General features: G+C 49.2%; 1 protein-coding gene and 1 long non-coding RNA gene across 3 annotated transcripts; one reads left to right on the forward strand and one right to left on the reverse strand.

Moving 5' to 3' along the window:
• The first annotated feature begins 1,585 nt into the window (after positions 1-1,585).
• LOC128083948 (uncharacterized) lies at positions 1,586-12,993 on the forward strand. 2 transcript variants are annotated; one of them, XR_008208272.1, is made up of 3 exons: positions 1,586-1,708; positions 11,310-11,444; positions 12,856-12,993. It is a non-coding gene; the product is annotated as an uncharacterized LOC128083948 (long non-coding RNA). The 2 variants fall into 2 exon arrangements; XR_008208273.1 differs by lacking the exon at positions 1,586-1,708 and adding an exon at positions 4,977-5,187.
• Positions 9,764-13,032, reverse strand: WNT8A (Wnt family member 8A). Its single transcript, XM_052689603.1, has 6 exons — positions 12,962-13,032; positions 12,851-12,884; positions 12,512-12,650; positions 11,569-11,694; positions 11,283-11,425; positions 9,764-10,324 (listed from the first exon to the last, which is right to left on the reverse strand). Exons 1-6 carry the CDS (start codon positions 13,030-13,032, stop codon positions 9,764-9,766), a joined length of 1,074 nt encoding a protein of 357 aa, XP_052545563.1.
• Positions 13,033-19,716: the final 6,684 nt, after the last annotated feature.

The following is a 19,716-nucleotide window of genomic DNA, read 5'->3' on the forward strand; positions in this document are numbered from 1 at the left end:
GAGTAATATGTAAATGTATTTTTAATGATGATACCTAATTTCTTGATAACAGTTTTTCTCACCAGATGGCAGAATGCTGTACAAAGGAACTAATGGAGCACAAATGGTACAAGTCTGAAGGTCATGTACAGAGAATTCAAATGAGCCCCTCAGGTCATCCTTTGAAGCAGCAGAATCAATAAAATCCATCATTTTCTTTTGTTCCAGTTTTCTGTCTTACAAACAAAGCTGTGTATTTCTTCAATGAGAAATGTCCATTGTAGCTAAGGAGATCTAGCACCATGTCCTTGATGTGTAGCCCAATCTAACGTCCTCTGAGTTCATGAGGAAAAGGTTCTTCGTTGCCTTTTTTTGGGAAAGGATTCCAGTTAGTTCTATGGACTTGTAATATGGGCTTGTCCATCTGACTCCTGTCTGCCTAGCAGCTCGATTATTCCATCTGACTGTAGGCGAGTATTCACATGATCATCTAATGCACCTAATGGTTTAGGGGCTGAGCACTCCATCTGTTAGAGCATGACTGCTTGTGCACCTACTGCTTGCACTAGCTTTGGAGCAGACACATGAGTAAACTGCACAAGCAGATGGTTACTGCAGTCGTGTTGCTGTGATGGGCACCTTTCAGTATCTACTGCTGTGTGGAAGTAGGGAGTTTAACAGCTGGGTTGTCAAAGTTTGCCTATTGTTTGGGGTTGGGATCATTTGGCGTATGATATTTTGAAATGTTTTCTCATAGGCAGTGGCTATTAGCTGCATATGCGTAGAGGATCTGTGTGTGTGGTTCTGTGTTTTAATGAAGAAAGCAGCTTTCTCTGTAGTAATGTCTGAAGATAAATCTATTCACGAATTCCCATCTTCCTAAGTTAGCTATCAGAAACCAGTGGCTGGTTTTCTTCAGTCCAGCCAAAGCTTAGTTTTAAAAAATAACATGTATTACAGAGTAACCTTAAAGGATGAATTCATCTAACACCTGATAAGAACATCTGGTGGTGAAGAAAAAGGTGGTATTCTAGCATGTCTTCTTGTAGGGCAGTGCAGTAACAAATACATGCAAATTCAGTCTAGTGGGAATAATCAGAAACCAAAACAGCACTTCAACTGCAAAGTCATTAAAAAAACTTTCATGTAAGACAGCTGTGGGAGAAGGAGGTTTGGAATCTGTAATGGAGACACTGAAGTTGTACTTCAGCTATGGAAGTGAAAATGAGCAGAGGCAGCAGAGCTCTCAGTGTCTCTGTTGTACTGGCAGATCTGGAGTGCAACTCCTGTGCTGCTAATTCACCTCCATCAAGGTGTGTGAGTCTGCCACCAGGCGCACTGTGTATTCTCTCTCACAGATTTACTGCAGCAGATGATGTTAGGCTACATCTGTATTATAATTTTGTGTGATTCTACTAAGGGTGATATCATATCAATTTGGATACGATTTGAGAATGTTAAGTTCTGATGGGACAACTGAGAATTCTGGGTTTTCACTCCCTTGTTGTGATGAGGAATTGGATCTTGCTGTACTTATCCAGCTGGATTGAAAAGCAACTATCTTATTGTCACCTGGCGTTAATTTGCTGTTCTGCTACAGGTTTTCTTCATTACTGTTGAGAAAGTTTGAACATTAAAAAAAAGAAGACGAAATGACCATTAATGTGCACAACCCTCCCTGCGCATGAGAGAGCAGTACCTGGTGCCAGGAGGATTTTCCACAATTAAGGTATGTCTCTTATGTGCACACATGCAACATTAGCTTGGCTGTGCTCACAGAGGTTGTGGGTTTTACACAGTGGTCCAGAGATAATAATTTGTAGATGGGAATTTGTTTAATCTGTAGAAGAAAAAGTGAACTTCTGAAAGCTTCTTCTTGTCTTGATGGAGAGGGTAAAGGGAACATGCTGAGGCATGTCTTTTTCTCCTTGCTTTAATCAAAAGTGAGAATCCATTGGTTAAATACAGAATAAGGAAATTCCCTTTTTCCCCTCACGAGAGTGTTTTGGTAACTGAAGCACTTTCACACTTGGAGAGATGGGCTTGTTTAGCAAGGGAAAACCAAAACATTCCAGTGCAGCTAATACTGCAGCTTCTCTGGTGCCTTAAGTTCAAGCCACAGCAGGAGGTGCAGACACCTAATGGAGATGCAGTGGCTTTCTGGATCTTTTCTTTAGAAGAAATAATGAGTCGCAGCGCATTCTTCTAAATTAGTAAGGCTCTTGGAGGTGAGAGAAAGCTGAAATCTTGCAAGTGGTGTTGCAGTAGAGAGAGGCAGAGCTATTTCTTCAGAGTATTCTGAAGTCTCTGTGCAATGGGACAGTCGGGCCCTAGCTGCCAGTGCTGCTGTACTGGAGTTTTCGTTGTGGAAATCAAGTTCTTTTGTCATCAGCCTCGGGTTTCACAGAGCTAACACTTACTTGAATAACTATAAATACAAAGACAACGTACTGAGAAGATATCTGAAGCCTTAATATGGAGGAAATTGTGGTGGTGCATGTGAGAACAGATGTGCCCATATGAATAATAGTGGAAGCTCATGGGATAGTTTATTTCAGGCTTGACTCTTCCTGATGCAGTGTGCCAGTTATGTAACTTGGTGCCATGCTGTTAGCTTACTAATTTGGCTCAGGCAATTTTCCTTGGTTGACACACCTGGAAAACTGATTCCATGCCTGTTTTTGTTTTGTTTTGTTGTTGTTGATTGTCTTCATTTTGCTAAATTAGTTAGACTTGGTTTATGAAATAAATGGAGCCATCATGTCCCCATGGTGTAATTCTTGCCATGTTGCTGAAGCATTCACTCCACCTGTGAGCCATTGCATTTTCAGTGCTAGAAAGTCTCGTCTGTGGGAAAACTCTTGTGGTTAGTTTCAGAAGATTGAATGGGAGAATTGTTGCCAGTGGTTAGCTTGGTTACGAGGCAGAGTGCTTAATGCAAGACTGAGCAAATCATGGTGATGTGGAAATTAATTACATCTTCATGGGACAGAGAAAGTACAAGTGTCCCAAAGATCACCACGGGTTTAAAACTCAGCTCAGCTTCCTGTCAGAGGGAACTGATGGCCTTTACCACAGGACTCTCCATGATCTTTCTCAATGCTTCTTTTGCCACAGTTCTTATTAAATTAGTGCTGGCATTGTACAGAGCACTCTGTACTTCATTTCACACAAGGTCTGAAACCTTTTACACTGAAGCAGAGCTGTGTTGAGTGCTTAGCCAGAATGGTGCCTTCAGAAGAGGAGATAACCAAAAATGTTCTAAATAAGACCCTAAATAAGCACTTGCTGGGTTAAACCACAGGAAACTGACTTTTGACCTCTATCGTGCATGACCATTTACACTATCTCCTTATCAGCGTACCTGGCCTGGCTCCAAGAGATTGGATGGTGTTTGGATACAAGAGGTACAATTTAGAGCTCTGGGCTGCTTGAAAGGGACCAGGTGGTGATCTGTGACTCTGGAGATCAGGGAGATAAAGCCCCGTGGTGGGCACATCCCCTGTCCTGCCACTGATGCTGGCCAGGTTGGGCACCTGGGCACACCTCAGAGATGGGGACGGAGCACTCCCAAATGGGGTCTGTCTCAAATCCAGATTCAAGTCCCACAGCCTGAATCTGTCTGTAGTACATGGAGGAATAAATGAATGTGCTGCTGTCAAAAAATGTTTCACAGGGAATGTAAATAGTAGGCTGTTGGATAAAACAGGCTCAGACTGCTGATCCACAGGATGATATCCCTGGCACCCCCGAGGGGAGGCTATGGGACAAGAAACAACCGCGAGGATGGCTGAAAGCTGGGAAACACAACTCTGCCCTGGGATAGGGCTTATTCACTTATGCACATCAAAGTTTAAATATAGTTGCTTTGCTTTTGGACTTGAGCTAGCTCAAACAAAACCATCCCATGTCCCAGTGCTGTGCTCCCAGGACTCCTGCCCAGTATTAGCTGCTGCTGGTGCAGCACGGGTGTTCCCCAGAACCATGTTTGCAGCCTACCACTTACCAGTATTACCTGCTTCATAGAGAGTGGCTGCAATGCTGGGAATACTCAGCACATCGGGAGGTACTTGGAGCTGTGTTAATGTAATTACTCTCTTTCTTATTGCCTTCAAAATCCACTTAGTGATAGGGAGGAGGTGCCTTGTCCCTGTAATGGGTGGTGGCAGCTGGCCAGCAGAACTTCTGCCTGGCAGGAGTAGAGATGCAAAACTGGCTCAGGAGATTTAATTTCAAGGCACTGGGCAAAAGGGAGAGAAATAGGTATTGGTGTCTCTAAAGTTGTCATCTACCCTTGCTGGACAGGCAACTGGAAACGTTGGGCCAGGAGCATTGTGAGTTAGGAAAGCTTGTGGAATTGGGAAGAGACAGAACAACTGCTCTCCTCACCCTTATTTGTGTCTGGCTGAGCTGTGGGATGAGATTGACATCTCACAGGAGCTCCATCACTTTCACAGCCAGATATGTCAGACCAGGACACCCATCACAGCATGGTTTGAGTGCTGGGCATGATGGCTGTGGAGCACAGCAGCTGCCCCAAGCGCACAGCTGGCTGAAGCACCCCAGCCCATGAGTCTGAGCCCAAGAGGGGTAATGGTTTGTGCCCCATTGTTTTACAGTCTTTCCTCTGACCTCATCATTATCTCTTTTATGGCATTCTGTGAGCTATTGAAAGCATTAGGGGAGGAAATTAAGGGCTGTATACTGTCCGGCTCTGTGGTTATATGTCCCCTGATGAGCTATTCTCTCCTGTACATGCCCACAAGTGGCTTCAGTTCACGTTGCATAGGGTAGTGAAAAAAGATGAGAAAAAGAAAAGTTAAAACACTATCTAATATTTCCTTCTCTCTTTCCCCTTATTTCTATTTCCCTGTAAACCTCTACATTCCCCTTCCACAACAGACTTGGATTTCTTGTCTTTTGTTTTCTGTCCCACTCTGGCCCACACAACTGCTGCTCTTCTCTTCTCTCACCTGCATCTGGTGAGCATCCCCAGCTGCTGCCACCACTGCTCTCCACTGTGCATGGGGCTCCCACCAATGCTCTCCACTCTGCCTTTCAGAGCCTCTGGAAGAGCTGAAGTGGGCCTGAACATGATACAGACTTCAGACTGGATCTTTTCTAAATCCTAAGAAGTCTTTAGTTGAGGTCCTCTTGGGCCAGGAGTGCTCCCGTGTCAAGCTGTCCCAGCAGAAACACTGCATCCAAGTAAGATTTTTTGCTCCGTCCTCTTTCTTGTTCATAAGCCAGAGGCCACCAGGAAAGCACTGTGAGTTTGGGGGAAAAGAGGAGGAAGGAATTAATTCTGAGACTACATAGCAAGTGGCATTTATTTGGTAGCATCTCTTCCATAATCTCCCATTACAGGGCTCTTCGCCTCCAGGCTTGTTTGAAAAGAGGGGATTTACTTCACTTTTTGCCAAAGTGGGGGACATGGGATGTATCCTGGGAGAAAACAGGGACCTAGAAAAGGGAAACAGCGGGGTGGGAGTGAGCTTGTGGCTCACTGCAGAGGTGCACACCTGGGGTAGGTCACCTGCTGCTTCCAGCCACCTGTGGGGACATCTGGAGAGAACAACCTGCCTCACACACAAGAAGTTCTCGTGCGCTGCTACGTGCCTGCAGCAGAAGTGAGGAAGGACCAGCAGGCAGGCAGCAAATTTCCACCCTGCCTTACTGTCGGTGTCTTCTCTCCCTGAGTTGTAACCCTGCCCTGCAGACTCGCTGTGCCTTTGTACAGGAGTGTGGCACAAATGCTCCCCAAACCTGGGCTCATCCCCTCCAACAGGGAGGGCAGCTGCAGCACCACCCTGCAGATGGGTACAGTAGGTGTTCTCCCCAGCTGAGAAGTGTTTGGGAAACACTTGTAATGCTTTTTCTCAGGTGTTACAGAGAGGATTTGTTTTGTAAATAGCAAAGCTCTTAATTACCTTGACTTTAATAAGACCGAGCTGAAAAGGTGTTAACAAGTTTCTGTTGGGTTGTGCTGGCTGCGAGCCACTGCACAGGGCTGTGCAATGAGAAGGTGGGTGAAGTTACTAAGAAAATACCTCTGCTCAATAGAGAGAAAATATTACTGGGCCCTGGTTTAGCCAAAGATCTGGAGTAATGTCAATTTGGTAGTTTGAACTGAATTAGGAGGCAGTTCTCCAGCAGATTCAGTTTTGTTCTGATGATATGGAGTGTCCAGTGCAGGGCATGGAGAGCCATTTCCTCCTTCTGCGCCCTGCAAGGCACTGGTGGAGTGAAGCTCCTGTGTTCCAGGTGGGAGTATGCGTGCATAGCAGCTCTGAAAACCAAGGGGTCTGGGGGTTTAACTTTAAGCACCTCACCTACGAAAGTGTTGCTTAGGGTTAGAATTGGTTTGAAGTCACAAAAACCTCTGTATGCTCCAGCAAGCTGGCAACCAAATTCCTCATCTTTCCTTGAAAGCCCATTCGTTAATAAATCTCACTGAAGGCATCGCCTGGATGCTTTTACATCCTCCTCTACAGAACAGGCATTAGCGGAGGTTGATTAAGGGCCTTTAACTTTGTCATGCTAAGGCTTGGTTTTGCAAGTTGAAAAGGACCTGTGAGTTGTTTTCTAAGGCTGTAGGGAATTGCTGGCGATCCCTGGTTTCGTCGCAACAGATGCAGCATGACGGGGAATCTACGCTGCATATGAAAAGGTCCCTTACCCTGCTGAAGAGAGGAGAATCTAACACTTGTCAGCTTGAGTGATGGAGACTGGCATTGAGAGCCATAATATTCATGTCAGAGAATTGCCAAGCCCATGCGGAAACGTTCAAGATGGATGGCCTGGGGATGCACTCCTGACACTTTAATACGAGGGGAGGATACAGAGCAAACATCTCGTACAGAATTATAATCCATGAAAGGGCATCGGCAGCATAATTTAAAGCTAATCCACCCAGCAAAGAGTTTAACAGCTGAAGTGAAGCGGGTTTGAATAGAGGAGGGCTGTAGTGGGGCAATGGGGCTTCTGAGCATCCCACAGCAGGGAGTGAGCACTCAGCCAAAATGCAGCCACCCTGGAAATGCTTCCCAAAGAGCCATGTGAGCAATCTGTCAGCACGCAGCCTTCCTGGCTCCATTTCCCTCTCTTGTCGTTACTATCAAGTTGTGAATTAAATAGGCTTGATGCGCATCTTGCTGGCAGTCACCTTGTTGGTGATGTGAGCAGGCAGGGCTCTGAGCAGCAGCTCTCTGGGGTACTGGGACTTTGGTTTGAGTTCATACAGCATCTGCTGTAAATTGGTTTATTTTTTCATTGGAATTGGGATTGTTATGTTTCTTATGGTAAAGCCATCAGGATCCTCCTCAAGCATTTCTAAAACCAGGTCCCCCTTCTTCACAAACATGAAGTGATTTCGGGTGGTTGGGATCAATGTCCTAAATTTTATTTGATTTCAGCTAATCAGGAGTAAATATGTTCAGGTTTAAAGACACCACCAGTCCCTTTGCAGTGTTATGGATAGAGACTGAGTCTTTGCAAGTCGCAGCTGACAAGACTTCACTTTACTGTGTGTCATCAGTTATCTTGAAAACTGGTACGTGAGATTTTGCTGTTTTGATAGAAACGTGTCTGAAATGGTGAGGTCAGCCTGGCCAGCAGCCTGCAGCTTCTTAGCCCTCGTGCTCACAGTGTGTGGTTACAGAAAACAAGTGTTTGGGGAGCTCCCTGACAGTACCTGATGGATCTGGACCTGGAATCTCTATTGTTCTGTAGGGAATGTAGTGAGAAATGATGGCTGTTGTATCCTGGAGAGGAGGGCTCTGCTCCACCTGTACTGCAGTATGTGTGTCAAGATGTGGCCCTAGGGCACCCTGTTGTCTTCTGTCCTTGGTCAGACTCAGTGTTCACTCTGCAAGGTGTGAAGAAGTGGAAATTGATCTCACGGACTGATACTTAACTTTCTCCCAGGCTCTCCTCACTTTGCATGTGGTCTTTGGCTTTTGCATAAGATCTGATCACGCTGCCTCAGATAGTCTGAATTTCAGAAATGTAAATGGAATTAAAAAAAAAAAAAAGCAAATTGATTTGAGGGAGAAAAAAAGCAATCTCCAGCATTCAGATGCAGTGCAGCAGGTCCAGGTGCCAGCTCGACAAACTGCAGGTTGGGGAGAACAGGGGGTGGCTTGTGAGGACGTGACCTGGGTGAGATGTTAACTGTGATCCTCCCCTGCAGCAGGACCGTCTCTGTATCTGCCTTGTAATTGTGCTGTTGGAATAACATCTCCTTACTTCTTGTTTGCTTGTTTGTATTGTTTCCAGTTCAGCTTAAATTCTGGTGGCTTGCAAACAGATGCTGTTGTGGCAACACTTGAAAAAGTGCTGGTGGATTTTTTTTGTCTCTGGTGGTGTGGCTTGTTTGCTAGCTATGTGAGCTTTGGAAAGAGCAAAGAAACCCCCAGAATTGATTGTTGGTTGCTGTAGCCCTTCCCCCTTTCAGGAAACTGTCTGTTGCAAACATAAACTCATGTCAGCCCTGCTCCCAGTTTGTGTTTTGCACCTTGAGCAGAGGCTGTATTTGCTCTGGGAGCATCATGGCACACAAAGCATCAAAGCGTGAGTGCAAGGTGTGCTCTGCTGCTCCCCCCAGTGCTGAGACCCCCGGGGCTGCCCAAGGGAGGATCCCACCAGGTCTCCCACTGAGCAGCAGGGGAGCAACAGGGGAGCTGAGCCGCAGGCGCATTCACAACTGGCCTCAGGTTTTCTCCCCCCTGCCCTGAGTTCAAAGTGCTCCTCTCTGCCTGGGAGAATATTGCAGCAGTGCTGGTGCTTTCCACATCAAAGCAGGGCTGCCTCTCGCTGTCTGGGGACGTGAGGCTACAGACAAATTAAAGGGGCATCGGAGCTTCAAAATGGGCTCTGGCCAGTGCTGCAGCACGGCTGTTACTGCAAACCCTGTAAGGAGTTATGGCTGTGGCCAGGTTTCATTGAGGTCTGGGAAAGAAAAGGCCTCTTGGTGGATTCTTGGATTTGTGATGAGGAATCTGGGAAGTGTTGAGCTTTGGAAATGGGTGGTTTTACACCTGAAGTTCTGCTGGGAAGTCTGAAAGGAGAAAGCCACTTGTTTTCATTATTGTGTTTATTGCAAAATACAGGCTGACATCTAACTCTTTAGGGATGCCTTCAAAATGTATGGAGAAAACAGATTGTGCTAAGCAACAATTCAGCTTCTTAATAAGCAGCATTAGGCATAAAGAGTTCTGAATTCTTATTTGCTATGTTGTTTTTTAAAAAAGTAAAGGAATTGTAAACAAATTAATTTCACCTGGTACAAACACATGAAGCTGTTATCCATTCAGGTAGAGGGTCTGGTACCGAACCACAGCATTTTAAAAGTAAAAAGCAACCCTGTAAACACAGTCCTTAAACCTACTGATACCCTCAAAAAGCTGCAGCTGTGCTAATACAAACAGCAGCACTCAGAAAACCCTCTCACATCACAAAGTGCATAAGTTTCCCCATCAGGAGTGCTTCCAAGCAACGCCTGTGCAGAAATAGGGGTGCTGGGGTTGTGGTGCCTGCACAGAAATGGAGAAGCCCAACAGGACCAACCCTGGCCGTGGTGCCCGTCCCACTCACGCTAACACTGCTTGACCTTGGCTGGCGGCAGTGCAACGCGTGGAACCCACCAAAAAAGTGAAATTCTTCCCTCTGTCTGATATAAGTGACTTCCCCGGGCAAGGCTCCTTCCCTCAGTTATGATGAGGGCCGCCACAGGTGGAGAAACCCACAGGTCCCGCCTGGCAAGCGGTTGGTTGCCGGCCTCCCCCTATCTCCTGTGGCCTCTGTTCCGCCGCTTGGTGTGGTTGGCAACAGCGGCATCGCGGCGGGAGCAGAAGTGCTTGGCCACCAGCTGCCGGCACTGCTCGCAGCGCACCGTGCAGCACCAGTGGAACTTGCAGTTGCAGCTGCTGACCACCTCTGTCCTCCTCTCCTCCACTTTGAGGCCGCACTCTGTGCAGAGCCGCCGGCAGCTCCTCCGCTCCCACTGCGAGAGGTTCCTGCCGGTCTGTAGGCACTCGCGGCCCTCGGTGCCGTGGTGGCCCAGGCTGGCGTTCTTCGTGCAGTAATCAGGAGAGTCCTCCAGGAAAACGAGCTCCGTGGAGTGGACGTGGTGGAAGGTCTCGGCAGTGGCCCCACGGCTGTCAGCGCTGTTGCCGGCTCTCATCCGCCTCTTGTCCATCTCCAGCTTATGGGCTTGGTCGTATTTCATCTTCAGGTAGTTGCCGATCTCCCGAAAGTCGGCGAGCTGAAGCCAGCATGTCTGGATGCTGCAACTGCCTGACACCCCGTGGCACTTGCAGGCTCGCTTCATCGTGGCTTTCACAGCCTGAGAGGAAAAGGGGCAGAAGCTGGAAGCAGCAGGTCATCGCCTTTCAAATCTCAATATATAGCACTTCTACTGTGGCGAGGAATGGGTCAAACGTGACTTGTGCCACAGGATTTCAGGTCCTTCCAAGACACAAACTGATGCTTTTATCTCAGCTCTAGGCAAACATCTGTCCTCATCACTAATTAAAAGATGGAGATAAGGAGCAGGCACAAACTGTTGCCCCCAGCCCTTCTCTGGCCAGGGTAGAGGCAGGGTCATACCCTCCTGGCACGTCCCAGTCTGCGACTCATCTTGCTCATTGGCACATCAACCCATCACCTCGCACAGACCTCCTTCAGAATGTGTGAAATGCACTGGAGTAACAACAGAGAGCCTGTGTGCATCTCCTCCAGGCCGAGCACTTCACAGCTATTATCTACTCATCTCCCTCAGGTATTTATAAGGTCCCAATCACTGGTATCTATGTGAGATTACGCCTCGACACACCCTATGAGATAGGTATGCTAAGTGCTGCTGTCCTTGTTTTTACAGACAAGGTCTGGCCTGAGCCACTGTGCCTCCATGGGCTGGGTACCGAGCTCATCCTCACAGCCAGCTTCCCTGCTGAGCAGCTTGCAAAAACCCACTGCAGGAATGTGGGCTGGTTCTTGTGTTATGGATGTGAGCAAGAAACTGGTGCATTTCTGAATAAATGGCATTAGTAGTTAACTGTGCTGCACACAGCTGCTGGAGGAGGAAATGGATCTTACTGCAGCTCCTGTTCAGGCTTAGGGTCAGATTCTGGCCATGTTTTTTTTTCCCCCAACAAATATTACCAGGCCTAGATTGTCACAGGCTACTGGAGAAGGGGACCAGAACAGTTTACTAGGCTGTCTGATGTTGTTTCTGACGTACATTATTATCATTATATTTGTATTACTACAATTACTATTATATTTTTGAATATTTGACTTACGAGTCTTCCAACTTCGTTGTTGTGCAGGTTGATCAGGGCACGGGTATCGTGTCCTGTTTCCAAAGCATCCACAAAGAGCTTGGAAATCCTCTCCCCAAACTCCACGTTGTCGCTGCAGCCTCCCCAGACCCAGCCTCGGCCACCTGCAAGGCAAACAAGACGGTAAGAACAGAACTGCCCCACTGGGCTGAGTTCTGCCACAGGACTTGCAGTGCAGTGGGGCTGGGGTGATGGCAGCCCATCTCACTGCTGGTCGGTCACAGCAGGATGCATGTCAGTATCTTACCTACACGCCCGTTCCTGGAGTCATCACAGCCACAGCTCTCAAAGTCCCCCATGCTGCAGTTCCTGGTCAGGGTGTACATAACACCAGCGGAGCTGATGGCATGCACAAAGGATGTCTCTCTGGTAGCTGAGGGAGAAGGGAGAAAAGCTGTCACACACCAGTTCTTGTTTATTGGGAAGGAAGCTCTCTTATGAAGCCATCGCCATTTTGAAGGAGCGAGAAGAGAAAAACAAAAGAGTCTGTGCAAAAGGTAAGATGCTACAGAATTTAAATGCTCCTGCCTGGAGTAGCTTCAGGCTTCAGCATCAAGAGCCTCAGCAGCTTGGCACAATGTTCTGCAAGCATCCCTGTATGGGACAGAGGTTCTTAGCAACAGTGGGATAGTACAGTCAGCAGTCAGATCTGTACTAACAGCAGTCTGGATCCATGCTCCTGTTTTAGTTTCTTTTTAGGCTTTCCTAACAGAGCCAGCGTGCCCCTGGCAGCCTGATTGAGTAGTTGACAGCCTGGTTTGTGGTAGGGGGTTGGAGCCCCATGATCTTTAAGGTCCCTACCAACCTCAGCCATTCCACGATTCTATTAAATAGAATTTCACTCTGGTGAAACAATGGCTGGCTGAAGTAGATAGCAGTCAAATATACCCACAACTTTCCCTTGAAGGCAGTTTCCTAGAGCACGTCCTCGGTTTCTCCCTTCCCTGCTCTTCCCCATTGCCAGCTCGGTGCCCAGAGCAGCGCTTTCTGTGATGCTGCACAGACCAGTGCTGCAGGCAGGGCTGAGCTCTGGCTTAGAGAAGATGCATACCCAGAACGAACCTGGGACCACAGGAGAAACACTAGCTATGTTTCTTAGGAAGATGAATGCAGACAGAAAAAAGCAAGCGTAAGTTTTAGGGGTCAGAAAACCGTCCTCATCACCAGGTTGTTCATTTCAAGGCACTCACCACTGCGCAGGCGGTTGTGGGTGGAGAGCTGCAGGGCGCTCTCAGGGCAGTTCCAACGCTCCCATCCAAACTGAAACTTGCACTCCTCCATCCCACTCTGTGCGCCCGCCGCCACGCTGCTGGAGTACGTCAGGTACGCCTGCATGGAGAGCAGTGTCAGGGCCTTGTCTCTTAGCATTTATTTGTGACAACAGACATACACGGGTTGCAGGTCCTTTGCCTCAACAGGACTCGGAGCTGGTATGCTCTGGGAAATCTGGTTCCCTAGAAAAGCAGTATTTCCCATTTGCAAAACAAAATCGCTCTGCTTAAATTATTGATGGTGCCTGTGTTAATTACCTTAGGTCCTGTCATCAGAAAGTTATTCACCGACCTGAAACAAAGAAAGGAAAATGAGCCGCGCCATTTAACACAGGCTCAAGAGCATCCCCCATGCACCCTGAAACCTACCACGCTGCTGCATTGAGAACAGCCCCAGAGATGCCCACGATGGAGAGGAGGAGGAAGGTGCTGCCCCTCATGGCTGTCAGTGTGGAACCCGGCTCCCTCCGCTGATCCCGCAGGTCCCTGGCAAGGCTGCCTCGCCGCGTCCCAGTGTATCTCCAGATATTCGGGTCCAGGAAAGCTGCAGGAACCTGCAACCCTGATATTTATAAGGTGAAGTTCTGAATAGTCAAAACCCCCCATTCATTTGCTACCCAATGACTTAATGTGGTAAAAAAGCTCCCTCACCAATGGGTGACAAGGAAACGCCTAATGTTGCACTTCAAAAGGCAGAGCGGTGTCACTGGGAGCTGTGATGATGTGAGGAAAGCAAACTTCCCTAACAATGGGCCACTTTTAACTCCACTCCACACCAGCTCCATCCCTTTCTCCCTCCCCAAGTGCACTTGCCTGCTCCCTTTCACACCCCACTCGCAAGCAGAGGCCGGGCCCCGAGCTCTGCGATAACAAACCCAAGAATTTCTACAGCTCCTTGCCAGCCTGCTCCCTGCCATGAGAGCTCTGTATCCTACACAGATCCACCAGCGACACACCTCCCAGGTCTTCTTGACACGAAGAGGTTCATTTAATGGTGGCTTTTTCCCCCTCCTCGCCTCCTTATGATGAAAATTTCCGTATTTCCATCCTGATAATAGTGTGCACGTCGCGGCAGCGTTTGGAAATCTCTCCAATTCACGCGGCTGCAGCTTGGGAACGCTGTGTGAATCACTTATGTGGTTTGCTCCATGCTTCAAGGCTGTAATTAGGGGAACAGTTTTCCGGGGGTTGCGATTTCCCTGCAGCGAGGTCTGCCCTGGCTTCTGGCTGCTCCGTGCACGTGAGCGCTGCCTCGGCCCCTCCGCTTCAACCCCGTGTGCTTGGAAGGGAAAATCCTTATCAGAGGAAAACCAAAAGGCCTCTTCATAGTCACGGTCATTAAGGGCTGCGGGAGCTGTAATGGAGCAGCAGCAAGACTTTGTTCATGGAAACTTCTCGGGTGGTTTTCCTGTGGCTGAGCAGCCCCAGGCAGGCTGGCTCACCCTGCGCAGGGCTGTCCTTGTCCCGCTGCTCTCATTTCCCCATCAGGGTGCTGACATTTGGGCTCCTGCTGTTGCTGCAAGGTGATGTGCTGAGGGGCTGCAAAGTGGAAGCTTGGGCTGTATCAGGGGCAGGAGCAGACTGTGCCTCAAATGTGCCCACTGATCTGCCCATGGTGTGTGTGTGAGCACGGTGAGAGCCCACATGGAGCTCCCGATCATGGGGAGTCCAGGAACACCCCCAGCTCACTCCCCTTGCTGGGCAATAAGTGAGAGGAACATCCCCATCCAGCCCCTGCTGGAGGGAAACGGGAGTCAGCACCGCAAAGCCACCAACAACCGTTGGATTAAAAATGCAGATTGGTTCAAAATGCAAAATGCCTTCCAAGTGAGCACCATGCTGCTGCGCTGCTGCCAGCACGGCAAAACCCTCTGTGAGTCAGCACTGTAATCATTACCATCCCGAGCAGATCCTACTTGTTAGAGCTGTCAAAGGACAATTACTGGGAATGAAGTGTTTCCCATGTATCAGCGAGGTTCATTGATTGAAGCCTGTGCATATGACTTGGAAATCTGCTGTGCATTTTCTAGATGCACACATGTCATTTCAGGCTTTGCGTCTGTCTGTCCCTGGGGGCATATTGGCGGTTTTTTGGTTGGTTGGTTTTTTTGGGGTATTTTGTCTGGGAGAGCCTGCACAGCTGAACAATTTTGGCGTGTCTGTTATGTCAGCTCACACATGATCCTCCTATCTAATGCCAGAAAAATAACAGCTTCTCTGGGCGTGAAGCGTGGCTGCAAGCACTCATTGCAGTTGGCAGCATCGCACAGTTATTTGCCTGGGCTGTTAAAATACATCTTTCCCTATTAAAGCCACGGGATCTTAAAAGTCACTTGTAATGTTGTCACTTTTGCTAGCTGTCAGCAAATGGAGAGCTGTGCACAGATGAGCCTTCCTGCTCTGGGGATTTGTCGGCCTGTTCAGACCCATGGGCTGGGATGCTGGTTTTGCTGGAGGACTTTCCCCACCACCCAGACATTATGGTTAAGCAGGCTTTGCTCCTACTGTGTTGATAAATTTTGCACTTATAAAGTGCTTTGCTCAGTGCTCTTGCAGGAAGAGAGATTAAATGTAGCAGTCTCTGCTTTTTGATTGGGTAAACTGAGGTACAGAGGCTGATGTGCATAAAATCTCAAAGTAAATGGCAGAGCTGCATTGGCTGTGGTTATTCCAAAGCTGATTTCAGTGTTCTGCTCCCCAGGTTGTGGGGTAGTGCTGGCTCATCCATCACCATGGGAAAAGCCTGTGCTCACCGAGCCATACAGCTCAGCTGCAGAATGCTGGAGGAGTTTTCCTTTGGCATTCCCATTCCTTAGAAACTCGTAGGGAAAGAAAAATCTGAAAGCAAAATTTCTCCTTTGTTTACCTGGTAGTGCAGAAAACGAATGGCCAGCGGTCCTCGAAGCCCCAAGCCGTGGGGTTGGTGGGACAAGCAGAGGCTCGGTGCTGCTGCAAACAGCTGAGCAGGGAATGCTGGTTGGGAATCGGTGCCCTGGATGTCGGCCAGAGCCCCTTGGCTTTACTGACCAACTAGTGATGCTTTGTTTCTTATTTTCTCGCTACATGACCCAACAGTCAGTGCTTTTTGTGAGATGATGGGAGTCCTGAAATATTTTGCCCCACGAGACTCTGTGTTTTTGCAACCCCGTGTACTCATGAAACCCTACTCACATCAGAATATGGCATTTAAAGGAAGGCAGACACGAGGCAAATCAGATCATACAAATGCTGCATGTAGAAGCCCATGCAAAGAGACACGGATGGGCCGTGTGGGGGTCACGAGTGCAGGGAGCAGCAAGGGGAGCGAGCACTGCTGGCATGGAGAACAACAGATAAAGCACAGACAGCTCACTAAATTGCCTTGGGCAGGTGATACATTCAGACCCCTCGCGTCAAATCCTGCATTGCTGGCTCCATTACAATAAAATCCACCTGGGTAATTAGAGAGACACCCCCTTGTCAGCAGCGCCGGAAGCTGCTGCATTTTATTGTGCTCTCCCCAGGAAGCCACCCAAGCCCCCAAGGTGATGCCATACCCTTGGATTGCACAGTCTCTCTGTCACGGGAGTGTTTTGTTTTGCTCCAGAATGATCCATCATGAGCACTAAATAAGTGCCCTGAATGCTCAGCTCTTGTTTTTCAGTCTTCCCGACACCAGGTTTCCCATAGTGGGCAAAATAGGTTCATGTCTGCTTTGTCTGCTGCAGTTCCCAGCTGCAGGAGCAGCCTGCAGGACCCAAGCCCTCGTCCTGCCGGTGCTGGGGGGAATTTTGCCTGAATAACGAACATGTTTTGGTTAAGGAATGTTAATTGAAGATTGGGTGAAACTGAAATTAGATTCTGTGCCACACCTACCCTGCAGGCTCAGTCCTCTTGATCCCTATGTTGGTACATAATTAGAAGTGGGCTCATGTTCACTGAACGAAGGCTTAAAAGCCCAGCAGTGCAGTTGGAGGGTACACTTTGTTGCGACCAAATGAGAAGCTCCTGTCTCCTGCCTCCATGCAGCGGCTCGTTTCTCTCAGTTGTAACAATGCAACCAGTTTTTTGTTTTTAATCCTGATTCCCAACATAGCCTCATGCACTGCGTGGTGGGGCAAGCAGTGAACTTCATCAGGGAAGCCCAGAATGAGCAACTCCAATGTAAGAGGCTCTGCTATTGAAGGAGATGCCTCCTGGAATATACTACAGGACCATCAGATCTTTAAAGAACCACAGGAGGTGTGAGGTTGCACAGTTTGGGCTTCGAAATGGAGACTTCAGCTCAGGAGCAAGCTGGGATGTTGCTTCTGGCAAGAGCAAGGCTATTTCACTTGCAAGCAGATAAAGGGCATTTCTTCCCTGTCCTTCTCACCAGTTTTGCATCACATGTTTTAAATCTGTCCTTCCCCGCTACCTTCTCTCCCCATTGATTTCTCCACTCTGTTTCCATGACCTCACCCATTTCTAGATCCCCAAGGCAGCTGTTCCCCATTCAGCATGGGGGCAGTAGGCAGACTGCAGTCTGGTAAGAGCCCTGCTGTGCCACCCCGTGTGTGTGCACAGAAATCCCATTCTCGTGGCCTCAGATCTCCCTATAGCAGACCAAAGCTGCTCCTCACTCAGCATCTCCCCCTGGGAAGGGCTGTTGAGGTCTGTCTGCCCATCCTCCCAAGAGCTGGATGGGTAAATCCCCATGGCTACTCTGCGCTTCTTTCTCTGCAGCATCCTAAGAGGAGATAAAGATACTTTTGGGCAACCAGCTTAGTCCTTCTGCTTGAGCTGCTATGAAGAGCAGAGCAGGATAAGACACACGTTTCCAGCCTTTAGTTTGCCATGCCTCAGCACTGTGACCTAATGGGCCTCACCTCATCTGCTCCTCCAGGTGTGTCCTTCAAAGCCCACGGGGCTGTTTATGCATCAGCACGATAAAGCAGTGCCAGAAGTTTTGTTTTCCTCTCCCTCGTTAGAGGAAGTGTCATGCAAAGCAGTGTTAGTGCAGCACATAGGTTACTCCATGGGTATGTGGGTATCTCCCATTCCGCAAATGCAGCACCTCAGCAGATAAACTCCTGTCCAGGAAGAGATCAGGCCCCTGATATGAAGGAAAATTATCGCCTCCTTCTTCATCATTCCCATTCAAACTTGAGCTAAATGAACTGATGAATAACACTGCTTGTGTGGTGCTCCACGGCTCTGCACGCCACCAGTCTCTACATGTCCCTCAGTGGCTGTGGCTCTGCCTCCCCTCCTGCCCTGACCCACTTTGTGTCCTGGGGAAACCCTGAGCCCACATAGCCGTGCTGTGGAGCTGGAGGTGCGCGGCTGTGCAGGGCAGCGGGTGGTGGCTCTGGCAGCAAATGGGGGCAGATTTCGGTATCATGGAAGTGATGATTTGAGCCGTGAATATTTTCACGGGCAGAGGAGCACACAAAACTGCAATGTCTTTCTGGGGAAGTTGGGGTGGAAAGAAACATTAAGAGTTCTGAGTCTTGCTGGGAAGAGCCCAGCGAGAAGAGAGCTTTGTTTCTGGTCCTGCATTCCCAGAAGCACGTTCATAAGAGGCTTCAATCAGCCTGCAGGTGAAGCTAGTGCCGTGCGTTTATTACTAGATGAGGTGGGAAGAGATGTTCCCAGTGTCACCTGAGGCAACGACTCGGGGCAGGCTCTCTGGCCTTACTAAAGCAGCCTTAAGCCTTTACAGGTTCCAAGCTGCACAAAGGCTCCTCATCATCCCCTCAGACACCGTTAGGGCCCTCTGCGGGCTGAGGTCTCCCAGGGCTGCCCTCCGAGCGCACGGAGCGCCGGGCCCGGATCCGTCCGGGCGGTGCCGGGGCTCCCCCTGGGGGCGGCCCGCTGTGTGCGGCCGGCAGGGCGGGCGGCACCGGGCGCCGAGCTCGGCGAGCGGCCTTTCCCACAGGTCGGCCCCAGGGCACGCTCTGCAGCAGAGACCGAAGTCGTAGACGGGTGTTGCCGCTCTGTGTGCTCACCCCGTGTTACAAACGGCCGCCCTGCTGTCCGAGCGTGGCTCTGGGGTTCAGATTTTTCGGCTCATTCTGCACACCGAGGGCTATTTTAGGTTAAGCTCTTCTGTTTCCTTCCTGCTTGTGCACCACTGACATAAAATGGCGACTGCGGCTTTCCCTGCACTGGACCATACCATCTCCCCCTGGACTGATGCTGCTGAAGCTTTCCTGGGCACATATGGAAGAATGGCAGCTGCTACCAAAGCTGCTCCACGCCTCCATCCCACAACGCCTGTCCTCGCCATGCGCCTCTGCCTGCTGAGGGCTGTGCAGGTGGGAGCTGAGGGCTCGGGTTGCCTGGCTGGTGCTGCGATAGGAGGCTGCACAGGGCACAGGGAAAGCAGGAGGAGCTGAGTGCAGGCTGTGCTGTGGCAGAGCTTTGGCAGCAGTCGGAGCTGTGGTGGATCCTTCTCCCTGCACAGGACTCCCCAGAGCAATGCTGCTGCTCCAGGGCACCCAGGGGGGTTCATGTGTACCTGTTTTCTTATTGCTAAACCAAATACGTGATACGGGGCCCAGCTTGTGTTTCTTTAACTCTTGGAGGTGACCTCTCCAGTGCTAGCAAGGCAGGAGGGTTGGCCACACAACCTTTGCTGGCTCCCAGTCAGGGACACAGCAACAGAAAAACCCAATTCTTTCCACTGAGGAGGAGAATTGTTTCCAGCACCATGAGAAAACAAAGCAGACCAAGAGGGATTATTTTCCCCAAACAAAATGCTGTTTGAAAACACCCACTTGGAGTCACACATCCCTCACTCCCGCCCTGCTTGCTGCAACTTTGCCAAATGCAAATATTTTCACAGCATCAGCCTCTGAATTGGTGCAGTTGGCTTCAGATGCCTGAGATGGTTGGTTTGCTCTGAGATCCTCTTTCATTCTGTTTGGTGCCTGCTGCTGGACCCCATCCACACACACTCCTCCATCAACTGAATGAATCGTGGAGGGCCTTGCAGAAAACATGCAGCATCAGAACATTTGCAGTTTATCATAGGAGCTTTCAAGAGTTGTTGTCAGCACGATATGCAAGATGTGCACAAACCATCCCCAGCAACTGCTCCTTCCTGAATGGTCTGTCCTGAAATGACAGAGGTGTGTGGAGATGCCTGGCCTGGCGCAGAG

Source organism: Tympanuchus pallidicinctus, unplaced genomic scaffold, assembly GCF_026119805.1.
Source record: "Tympanuchus pallidicinctus isolate F22 unplaced genomic scaffold, pur_lepc_1.0 scaffold25, whole genome shotgun sequence".
NCBI classification, from domain to species: domain Eukaryota; kingdom Metazoa; phylum Chordata; class Aves; order Galliformes; family Phasianidae; genus Tympanuchus; species Tympanuchus pallidicinctus.